The 11,549-nt window shown below is 35.6% G+C and overlaps 2 protein-coding genes across 3 annotated transcripts; both read right to left on the bottom strand.

Annotated features, from left to right (window-relative positions):
* Nucleotides 1–329: 329 nt before the first annotated feature.
* LOC133308463 (putative cytochrome c oxidase subunit 5b-like) lies at nucleotides 330–4,958 on the bottom strand. Its single transcript, XM_061509089.1, has 6 exons — nucleotides 4,715–4,958; nucleotides 4,512–4,600; nucleotides 3,911–3,961; nucleotides 2,071–2,137; nucleotides 1,865–1,944; nucleotides 330–641 (listed from the first exon to the last, which is right to left on the bottom strand). The coding sequence occupies exons 1-6, from the start codon at nucleotides 4,860–4,862 to the stop codon at nucleotides 582–584; spliced, it is 495 nt and encodes a 164-aa protein (XP_061365073.1). The 5' UTR covers nucleotides 4,863–4,958; the 3' UTR covers nucleotides 330–581.
* Nucleotides 4,959–6,185: 1,227 nt separating this feature from the next.
* Nucleotides 6,186–10,703, bottom strand: LOC133308465 ((6-4)DNA photolyase). 2 transcript variants are annotated; one of them, XM_061509091.1, is made up of 14 exons: nucleotides 10,391–10,703; nucleotides 10,181–10,252; nucleotides 9,813–9,893; nucleotides 9,432–9,602; nucleotides 9,296–9,367; nucleotides 9,086–9,172; nucleotides 8,846–8,962; nucleotides 8,693–8,776; nucleotides 7,811–7,897; nucleotides 7,627–7,698; nucleotides 7,430–7,543; nucleotides 7,215–7,302; nucleotides 7,013–7,108; nucleotides 6,186–6,534 (listed from the first exon to the last, which is right to left on the bottom strand). In XM_061509091.1, exons 1-14 carry the CDS (start codon nucleotides 10,694–10,696, stop codon nucleotides 6,353–6,355), a joined length of 1,629 nt encoding a protein of 542 aa, XP_061365075.1. In that variant the 5' UTR covers nucleotides 10,697–10,703; the 3' UTR covers nucleotides 6,186–6,352. The 2 variants fall into 2 exon arrangements, with proteins under 2 accessions (XP_061365075.1, XP_061365076.1); XM_061509092.1 differs by having other exon boundaries at nucleotides 8,864–8,962.
* Nucleotides 10,704–11,549: the final 846 nt, after the last annotated feature.

Below are 11,549 nucleotides of genomic sequence, written 5' to 3'. Positions count from 1 at the left end.
AATCAAACTACTACTCACATTTATTAATTCATTATCAACATTTCATAAGCTAAAGAAAATGCTAAGCCAGATGAACGCTTCAAATGGCCTGTGCCTTTAATCCATAATGAAATGAAATAAAAAAAAAAAAGTGAAGACCACTCATTTATAAAAAATTGTGGCTTTGGGTTACAAAAGTCTTGCCATTCCCCTTTTTTATTACTTCCATGCAGTTAGTGCCATTCCATTCTTTGACACTCCCTCCCTCTCCATTCTTTCAAACATAAACCCTTTGGTGGTTAGGTGCTTAAAATTGCTTAAGGTTCTAGAAATTCAAACCCAGTTAAAGAATTATCAAGTTTTATCAATTATTTTGCATCGCACAAAACATAATCTAACAGAATTGATAGCTCAGGCAAATGAGCATCCTGTGTCCAAATAATCACAGAAGCTTTCTATCTCAGAAGTTGCAACACCACAAGAAGGTATAGACAAATCAAAACCAAATATAGGCCACAGGATTTTGAAAGGCTTTAGTGTATGCTAAACAATGTCTCTCCATTTTCCAGAATTTATTCCAGAAGGAAATTTGAAGGATGCAATCAATGGTGATCATCATCGCCGTGTCCACCAGGAGGTCCACCAGGTCCCACCACTTCAAGCTGTTAAGGGGAAAAAAGGGATAGAATAATTAGCGTCACTTTGTAAACAGACATTTGATTAATATCCATTACTGTTCTGAACAGGGGAAAAGAATTTAATTGAAGTTTGTTCTGAGTTCTGACTGTCATAGTTCATTCATGAAAAAGCTGGATACATGACAATGGTTTAAACAAACCTATGCGCTGCACTAGTTGAGGTTAGATTCTCCGAATATTCCTTTGCAGCCAAATCAATAAAAACTAGCCATAAGTACTTTTTTATGTAAGCATTTAATGTATGCATACACTATATGGTGCTTCAGAAACAGAAGCCAACGCATATATTAAAGCATTGATGACATTAGCAAAAGATAACAAAAATCATATTCATGTAAATTTTTAAACTATTTTCTGGGATGTTAATTGATGATAAAGGAACTTGTTGAGCAGTTAGGAAATAAATTGGTTTGGCTCAACATGACCTGCAGCTAATAAAATTTTAATCCTAACAAAGACTAACGTTGTTTGACTTGTGAGTTGCTTTCATGACGTCAAAACACAGGTTCACCAAAACTTCGCTCTGAATGGTAATTGATGCCAAACAATAAAAAGGCAAACCCGATGCACAAGGCTCCCTGACTTTGCGAGGGTAGGGGTGAGGGTCAATTGTACGCAACTTTACTCTTGCATTTTTGCAAAGAGACTGTTTCCAACACAAACCAGGGACCTTCCAGTGACAAAGGAACAACCTTACTGCTACTACAAGGCTCGCCCTCAATCAATCCCAAACAATATTTAAAAAAATATATGTTGTGAAGATTGAAAGCCTCTCACTTTCATATTAACTAATTTAGAATATCTTCTTGCTAAAATAGGAATTACCTCACAGCAATAAGCTATAAACACCAAAACCATGTAATAACACCAGATAATCATACTTAAGACTAGTCAAGCCATTTATATTGTGGAAATATTTAAGGTTAAAGCAACTAAAAGCCTCTAAGAACATATTTTATAGGAGCAGCCTCAGTCTGTGCGGTCAATAACAAGCAATGGTCCTTGACAATCAATGTCTCCAATTGCAAGTATACAAGTAGGTAATTTTCATTCTACATACTTACATATCTTGACATTCAACTCCACACCTGTCTAAGTAACAGTACAAGATATACTAAATGATTCTTAACTTGCCTAAAATCAATCTGTAACAGGAAAAGATATACTAAATGTCATTATCAACTTACCACAAAATACTGTGCACACACTGGACATTCATGAGGCTTGCCTTTCTCCAACCAAAACCAGACAACGTCATGTTCATCCTCTGCAATCAAAAGAAATTGTTCACCTCCTTAACACCATAACCAAAATTCCAGCATTTTTCATCATCTTGGGAAGAAGCGTAAACACAAATACATTTAAGAAAAACAAGGAAAACTCTGATACTCACCGCCTTCACCTCCTGGGCATCCGACTATCCTTTTATCATAGTAAGATTTAACAACTGCTGGTGCTTCCTACAAACCAAAACAAAAAATGATAGTAGATATAGATGAAACATATTCAAAAAATATTCAAAAACATTATCTGATTATCTGCTAATATTACGGCAATGTAAATCTGAATGAACCATTTGGAAAGAAAGAAAGAAACAAGAATACTTTTCATTTTTCGGGCAAATGAAAAATGAAAAGAAGCTTAAGTATGCCATTATGGTCGAGTAAAGGATAAAAAAGGCTTAGACAATCTTAAATCCCATCTGACATAAAGGCATCAGATCCCACGATATGAGAGGCAGAGTCCCCTTGGTTTTCCAGCCTCATGCTTACTCTTTATCTTTCCAAACCAAGCATAATGAGGTAATCAAGCATAACAGTTGGTCACGTAGACTAACAATTTACCACCATCAACATACAAAAATCCTCAAGCTTTGTCACATTTTGAAAGGATATCTTTAATTGGCTGGAAATTGCTAAATAGGATCATAGTGTTCCAAATTAAAAACTTATGTACATATATATCCATTTATCCCTTCCCTTAATTTTCATTCCATGCCGTTAGATTCTTAGATTCCATCAATTCAATCAAACAAATCAGTAACTGTGTTAACTACTAAACTGTTATGCAAAATTATCTAACTGAACTTAGTAAGAATCACTGCTTTCACAGTTCCTTGCAGCTATAGTACACCAAAACAGAATAAAACATTCGATATAATAAATATGTCAGTATTTTAAAATTCAAACTAAGGGTGTTGAATGTTGCACCGATAATAAATGTTTGAATATCTTGACAAGCACTTAAAAATTCATTTTAAACGAATTGGATCCTCTTTAAGTGCAGAAAGTACAGCTCATACTTCCCAGACAGTAAAGTGTTCTCAGGTAACTAATGATGAAGAATCAACCCATGGATTAGATTTAGATAAGATTTTAGTCTCTAGAACTTCAACCTATTTTGGTTCTGGCTCTATAGTTTATTCTTTTAGATTCACTAGGCCTTTGGTCACACAGGGACCAAAACCTTAATGAACAGAAATCATAGGGACTAAAATCCAAATGAAAAATACATCAAGGAACAATACCTCAATAAGTGAAAACCACAGGGAGCAATACCTTAATGAATAAAAACTACAGAAACTAAAATCCAAATAAGTGAAAAATATAGGGCCTGATACTTTAACGGTAAGGACCAAACCCAAATGAGTGAACATATAGGGACTAATTTCAAAAGAAAAATTATAGGGACCAAGACCAAAATCAATTAAGACTATAGGGACTAAAATATCATTAAACCCATGGATTATCATCTAGAGACTAACTGTTTTATGACATTAAGGACCACAGTCTTTTGTATCAAAAGCTATTGAAAGTGCTTGCCTCTAAAAATGTAATCTGCACTCTAATTAGCAGAAGTAATCTTTCTGTCTTTCACAATCAAGACTATTATGCATCACTGTCATGCTTAAAAACTTTGTCCACACTAACATCCTAAACATTTTCCAATAAGTAATCTTCAAGTTTCAACAGTTACGACAAAGTAGGAAACACGTATTAAAAGTTTTCCACACTTTGAAAATCAAAACTAACACACATGCACAAATCCAGAACAGGAGATGCAATGAAAAACAAAATAAAGAACAGCACTCATTCAAACAAAGATACATTAAAAAACAAATGAGTTCTGATTCTGAGACACAATGCTATGCGATTCTTATAGTTTTCCTCTTACAAATAAAAAACTAAACATTTTTAGGCATACAATTTTAAAAGATAAGTAATAACACTAACCTTTGTGCCGAAAGGACCTTCGGGATGGTCTATTTCAAGAATATTCCTTCCCTAACCAAAAGAAAAAGATATTAAAACAAAATTAGAATCGCCCACCAAATGCAAGAAGCAGTTTATCTACAGCAAAAACTACTCAGCAGAACATGTTCGGTTTTGCTTGAATTTTAAACAAAAAAAAGAGCACTCTAGTCAATAGCTCTATCTTCAGTATTTTGATCACAAGCTTTTTCTGAACACAAAATAAGCTACTTCAAAAAAAATGCCATTTTTACCCCAAAAACTCAGGGCACGGAAAAGAGTAAGGTAACCCATTTGGCACTAAATTCAGAATACAAGATAAGCTACTTAAAAAAAATGCCATTTTTACCCCCAAAAACTCAGGGCATAGAAAAGAGTAAGGTACCCCATTTGGCACTAAATTCAGAATACAAGATAAGCTACTTACGAAAAATGCCATTTTTTTTTTATAACAAAAAAATAAAAATAAAAAAAATGCCATTTTTACCCCAAAAACCCAGGGCACAGAAAAGAGTAAGGTAACCCATTTGGCACTAAATTCACAGAGAGAGAGAGAGAGAGAGAGAGAGAGAGAGAGAGAGACCTCAAGCTCAGCCTGAATCTCCTCACGCTCGTGGCCTGTAGCGATTGGCATTACATCCTCAACCTTCTTTTTGATTGCACTAGGATCATCTGTAAGAAGAAGAAGAAAGAAAGAAAGAAAGAATAAACAGCATCAATTAATCGATTTACGAAAATCTCAATATGAAATGAACGTACAGAAGGTGGGGAAGAGAGAGAAAGTACCGGATTGGGTTGAGAAGTGGAGGGATAATAAACTGGGAGAGCGAGAAACGGCGGGAGAAGCGGCAAATCTGGCGGCGGCGGAAGCAGATCGAGGAGTAGAAGAAGCTAGGGTTTTGAGATGAGAAGGAGAGAAAAGCCTCCGCCACATGATCTTTGATCTCAGGTCACTCCCCTTTGGATGAAAAAGACGGTGACGTTTCAGAACACTGAGATTGGAATTCAGAAATTTTTGATATTGATATTGTTGTTGTTACCACAGTGGTGGACTTTTGTTCTTGCTGGTGGTGCTGACCTGGATTGGGGATTGACTTTGCCACGTGACTGATACCTAAGCACGTGCCACTCTCACTTGTGCTTGATATGTACATTTTTAATTTTTAATTATCATTTAAATGGTTGATATATTATTACGGGGCAGGATATTCTTACACTGGTGTAAGAGTTAGAAGTCTTACACTCAATCTTGACCATTGATCCACTTGTATCCAATGACTCACATTACTAAAAAATTTGAGCCCTTAGATATAAATGGGATCAGTGGACAAGATTAAGAGTGTAACTTACACTGGTGTAAAATGATCCTATACATATAAAGTTCAAAGTTATTATAGAACACTACTCTAAAATCAATGGATCAAAGGATACAAACATGTATTTTGAAGAATGTTTTAGTTAACTTATAAGTTTCATTACTGTAGTCACACTAATGTTCTTAAAATTAGATTGATCATTAAATCGATTAAGGTGGGGAAGGTTATTTATGGCTTACTAGTCCGATTAATCGAAGTACTGAGCCATAATCAAATCAGTATTAAATAAGTATACTTTTTTAGTAATAAATAACATATAAAATCATAAAAAAAAATACATTAAAAACATTTGATTAATATAAAAAGATTATATTATGTCTCATAAAATAAATTATAATAAAAGATTAACAATAATTATTGAGCAAATATCACACGAAATAAAGGAAAATAAAGATAATTATTAAGTTGTTATTTAGTGCTTCAAAGTCACATATTAGACATTAAGTGAAATATCTAAACATATAACATGGATTAAATTGGTATGGATCGGGTTCGGATCTGTGTCCCAACTCTCGGGTCTTCTAGTGCTCCGGTACTTGCAAAGAAGACATGGGCCCGAAACTCTCAGGTCCCCACTACTTTGTGTGGTACAATAATTTGAGCTGCTGTTGCCAATTTGGCTTATATGCACTATATACTATGGTATGATTTTATGAAGTTGTATAAAAATTGAATTCTCCTGTTAATTAGTGGTGGCCCCCTACTTATTAAAAAAGAAAGAAAAGAAAAACTTTGCACGCAAATCGAAAAGTCACAAAACATGAGAAAATATTTTTCCATATACTATACTACAAACATGTGTCATACAAGATGTTATGATAATGCAAAATAATATGGAAAATCATTTCTACTGCTGCAGCATAAATGATTTGTTTGTCACGATACGATGTCAGGTCTTGATAATTCTTTTTTTTTAATCTATTTTTGTTTCTGTAGTAGATGTTTCCTTTCTGGCACTGCTGCAGAAAAACCAAACCCAAATAATATTCCAAACATGCCTAAACTACAACACAAAGCGTAACAAATGAAAAACCAGCAAAATTATCGCTCAGCCAATCAGCTGTTGCCTAGATCTTTTGGCTTTAGTCTCATGCTCTTCACCCTCTTCTAATTTCCTCCTCAAGTTTTTCAGATCATCTTCACTAACCAAACCATTCAATTCTTTATTCAATGCATATGCCTCGCCCATTTTCCTTCGGCACTCTTTGCTTGCAGAATCATGACAAACAACTGAAACACAAATTATTCAGCACAAGCAGTGATAATATGGAGAACCCCATACAATGATAATCAGTGCAGTACGAAAACAAGTTGTGAATTTGATCAGAAAAAATATTCTCTAAAGCTTATTCATGCTATCTGTTTTTGATGATTATCTGTAAGAATAAATGTAAATTTGTACATAAAAATTTGTATATTTATCAGGTTTATAAGAAACTACCCAGAAAAAAAAAAATATTAGTAACAAATCAAAGAAATAAAACTTCATAGCAAGAGAATTTAATATTCCTCCTCTCTGCACCACCCCACCTCACCCAAACTAAAGAAATCTTCCAATTTATGAAGCTGCATATTATAACAGACTTTCCACCAGAAACACAGACTCAAAAGAAATCCATTTCTTTGGATGGAACACAACAGGATACATACACATGATTCATTGTTGAAAGCCAATGAAACAGACAATTACCCAAATAACAGAACTGACCTGGCATTGGGTAGTCTTTGCCAATTATGCAATTTGCTTTAGTCTGAATGCTTAAAGGAGCACTCCATGGTTCATAAATGTAGTCCCTAGGCATATCTGCTCACAGATGTTCAAATCTAAGTTCTAACAGCTAATCCAACAAAAACTGACTAGTGACTAGATGATAATAAAACATAATGGAATTGAGGGAACTTGAACGTACCTTTTAAGACCGGGAGAAAATGCCTAATATAATCCCCATTAGGGTCATACTTCTTACCAAATGTGATTGGAGAATAAATACGATTATACTGATCATGATAGACAATACATGTGATAAAGGTCAGTGGATATTTCAACATTCAACCTTTTTTGAAACATAAAATTTATTCACTTTCCACTGAAAATTCAGAACTGGTAATGCAGTATACTTCATACCTGATAAAAGAAAGATGAACATGAGAGCCACATCCAGTTTCCATTATTAATTGCCCAATCTGAATCAATCAGGAGCCTCTCAAAGACATCTCGTCCTTTTTCCCAATGAACAAACTGTAAGCATAAACAAATAACATTGGTATAGAGTAACAGTAAAAAAAATTGGCATGTTTAAAGTATCAAGGTTTATCATATACCAGATCGCCTCGAGTTAGAAAACATGCAACACAATGCCGAGCCAGATGATGCATCCAACCCCATTGGCGTAGCTACAACAGAAAATGATGGATTCAAATGCACTTCCCGAGTGACAATGCTGATATAAGGATCATTGGCGTGTTCAATGCTTCATTTGAAAAAGGATGTCAAAAAAACCCAAACCTGGACCATGATAGCATCAATCCAAGGAAATCCCGTCCTAGCCTCCCTCCATGCCTCCAGCAGTTTATCATCATCCTTCCAAGGAATCTACAACAACATAATTCAAAGTTCAAACAACATTTATGTAAAGAACCTTAGGATACACCACCCCAAAAGCTAGCTCAAAGGGTGGGAGTGTCTAAGGCCTTATAAACTCCACATTAGTTGCACATACAACCAATGTGGGACTATATATCTCAACACGCCCCCTCACACGAGAGCCCACTGGGCTTGAAGGGTGAACAACATACAAGCCCACCTACATGTGGAAATTCCACTACAAAGAAAGTGAGAGGCGGTGAGATTTTGAACGCTCTAATACCATATAAAGAACCTTGGGATACACCACCCCAAAAGCTAGCTCAAAGGGTGGGAGTGCCTAAGGCCTTATAAACTCCACATTAGTTGCACATACAACCAATGTGAGACTATCTATCTCAATACGCTCCCTCACACAAGAGCCCATTGGGCTTGAAGAGTGGACAATGCAACAGACCCAGCCTACCTGTGCTAAGAAAGTCCACAAGAAAAAGTGGGGGGCGGCGAGACTCTGATACCATGTAAATTAAGTGGTATCATATTTATAAATGCTTGTTGGTCCAAGTAGCAAGGAGCTTAATACTCCTTAAGAAAGGTTTCGGATTCCAGTCATAAAAATAGAGAAAAACAAACGCTTGGAGAGCTTTGTCCCTCTAAATGGATCCACTCAGCTCGACTAGGATTAGTCGAGGCCAAAAGTGACTATTGGATACCAGAGGTCTCAGACCAAAAAAAGTGGTGTCATATAGTCAAACTTAAACTCGGTAAACAACATACATTAGCAAGCATTCATTCTTATCTCACCTGCTTGCATATCCGATTGCCTTTCATCCTATCAAAATTTGGAGTCCCAAAAGCTGCCGTGTAAAAGAAGTCTCGCCACAATAACTGCTTATGTCAACAAGGCAACAGCTTCAGTTTCCTAAAAGTAGAGCTCAAAGACAATACAGTACTAACTTCTGGTGATAGCATGACCTGTCCTAGAAGAGAAACAGGTGGCGATGTATGCTTTGGCACACTTTTATATACATCCTGAACGTGATGGTAGAAATATCTGGAAGAAAGACAACCAAACTGCCAAGGAGATTAACAAAAACAAGAAATATAGAAAAGATCACAAGGTTCAAATGTGGTTAATAGTTCAATCAAACAAAATGGACATGTTAAACAATTCAACCGTTACAGGTTTTGACTTACTTTCAAGTAAGGTGATAAAACAGTTGTTGCTGGCCTAAGAAATGCAGATGGATTGCCCTTGGGTTTCTCAAAGTTTGCCACCCACTTCTGAAATCATAAAAATAAGAAACTAAGGCATGCTACCAATTACATGCAGTTGATCTTTCAGCAAGAAACATCAATTTTATATGTGAACTTTAAATTTTTTGAATGCTAGAATGTATAAAGTACCTTGTCTTTCATGCATTCTTCCAACCTCTTCAATGCTTCTGATTCACCACCTTTGAAAGGGGAGAACTCGTCCTGATAGTAACAACTCTCATTAGGTGCTCATGAAGGGATATAATCTAAAATATAATATGCGCACCTGTTTAGTATCTCCATATCCAAGATCTTTGATTGTTGGAACTTCAGAAAGATCACAACATCCAAGATGGTCAACCGGAGGAAGGGAAGAGGGCATGGTTGAGAGAGGGGGTGGCGGTTCCCCAGCAAGCTTGATAAATGATTGATAACTAAGTGGCGGCTTCCCTCCATTCTTTTTTGGTATTGGCAATGAGTTAATAGACAAATTGATCATGAGTTAATAGAATCACAACAAAAACAATAACAATGAATTCAGAGGTATATTATTAATTGGTAGAAATATAGGAGGAGTAGGGGGAACTATTCATTTATACAAAATAAAAAATGACATAAATGAATCAATAGTTAAATTGGAGATCATTTCTTCAAGCTTCAAACTCACCTTCTCTATAATATCAATGGGATTGAACAGTGTGTGACTTACAGGAGAGCAAATCTCAATTCCAGATGCAAGTGCATAGTTCTGTCAAAACAAAACAAAAAAAACCTTCCGAGTTATCACCAAATGTCAACAACACAAACCCATTAACAATAACTACTAACTGACTCACCCCTTGACCCTCTCGTGTGTTAATTAATATGACACGGTCATGTAGTATAATAATAATCATATAAATGTGAATCAACATAGAGAAAAGACATTGGGATACAATTACCACACTTGATTCATCTTTGTGTAGTTACGATTTTCGCCACATGACCATATAATATTAAACAAAACATGAGAGGATCCATTTCTGTAAACAATACCTTAACTTTAATATCCAGTGCCTGATAATATGGTTCAGTGTCATATTCAAAGCATAGCTTTCTGACATTCCACTGCATCAACCGAAAGAACAAACAGAAATAACTACCTTAAATTTTGTCTCTATCCCCGGAATGATTCAAGAAAAAGAAAAAAAGGTAAGTGTGTGTGTGTGTGTGTGTATGTATATAAAGCTGCAAACTTTTTGGCACCTCCTTCAAGCATCGAATGAGAACCTCGGCTGGGTCACCCTTAAGAATCAAAAGTCGCGAGCCAAGCTTCTTAAGGTTCAGGTCAAGGTCCACGAGGCTCTGAAGCAAGAAGTTGATGCGGTTGAGACCCGCACGAGAGGACCCGGGGGAGAAAGCATGCGGGTCGGGCTCCATGTAATGCGGGTCGATAACGAAGACAGGGTAAAGATGAGACGCCCCTTGGGAAGCGAATTCGAGAGCCGGGTTGTCGTGGATCCGAAGTCCCTTCCGGAACCACATCAGAGAACCCGACCCGGAACAACTCATTGTAGTGATGTTGGTACAGTTAGTGGAAGGATGCACGCAGAGACAACCGCACAGGTTATAAGAGAATTTGAACCAACTCGTTTGGTTCGCGCCTTTAGATGAGCAAACATTAACATTTGTAGAATGAAATACGAGGTGGTCCTTGCTAACGTGCGCCGGGATTTGTACGTAATTCGACTCTCTGGTACCAAATGCAATTCGTTGTTTAGTTTGCGCGCACGGCGTAGCATAGAACTTCTTGGGACGTTGGAAAATATAACGGTCTTTGAGATGCCACGTTGTGCGTTTTACACCACGTAGTGTCTCTTCCTATGAATTCAATTACTTTAGAGCAACTTTATGAATATTTATTTGGAGAAGTTAAAAAAATTTCATGATTTTACGAATCACTTATATCTTTATATTTTTTTAATTACTTATTTTTCTATGATTTTGTTATCCAAACATATACTCAAGCTATTTTTTTTTTTTGGGTAAACAGAAACTAATTTAATATATCTATTTCACCCTTTTCAAAAAAAGAAAGTAGATTGAGGATAAAAAATAATAAAAGAAATAAGACCAAATTAATATGTTGAAACATACAATATTTATAGAAATAAAAAAATTAAATAGAAGAAAAAAATAAAATATATCTAAATTAAAAAAAAGAAAATAGACGAAGGAGATAAAAAAAATAAGATCAAATATATTAAAAATAGAGAAGATTATTTTTATAATCTATTTTTATTTATAATTTCTTACAATTATAATTTAATCATTATTTTTCACCAACCAACGATTATTATTTTCAACTATGTATACCACAGACACGTTCAACTTCTCCTCTTATGCGCAGGTGCGGGCAGCACTG

The sequence above is a fragment of the Gastrolobium bilobum genome, unplaced genomic scaffold (assembly GCF_033153095.1).
Source record: "Gastrolobium bilobum isolate Gb01-03AN ecotype WA unplaced genomic scaffold, APGP_CSIRO_Gbil_v1 utg3150, whole genome shotgun sequence".
NCBI lineage: Eukaryota > Viridiplantae > Streptophyta > Magnoliopsida > Fabales > Fabaceae > Gastrolobium > Gastrolobium bilobum.
Note: the sequence above shows the minus strand (reverse complement) of the source record. Positions and strands in the feature narration are given on the sequence as shown.

Bases quoted from the DNA above. Each gene is read 5' to 3' on its own strand.
- LOC133308463 (XM_061509089.1), bottom strand. From the start codon at position 4,862: ATGTGGCGGAGGCTTTTCTCTCCTTCTCATCTCAAAACCCTAGCTTCT. The intron at 4,601-4,714 runs GTACTTTCTCTC...TTCTTCTTACAG, and splicing joins CCACTTCTCAACCCAATCCG to ATGATCCTAGTGCAATCAAA. The intron at 1,945-2,070 runs GTGAGTATCAGA...TTTTGATTGCAG, and splicing joins ATGCCCAGGAGGTGAAGGCG to AGGATGAACATGACGTTGTC.
- LOC133308465 (XM_061509091.1), bottom strand. From the start codon at position 10,696: ATGAGTTGTTCCGGGTCGGGTTCTCTGATGTGGTTCCGGAAGGGACTT. The intron at 9,894-10,180 runs GTATTGTTTACA...TTGTTTTGACAG, and splicing joins CACTGGATATTAAAGTTAAG to AACTATGCACTTGCATCTGG. The intron at 7,109-7,214 runs GTACGTTCAAGT...ATCTGTGAGCAG, and splicing joins TTTTCTCCCGGTCTTAAAAG to ATATGCCTAGGGACTACATT.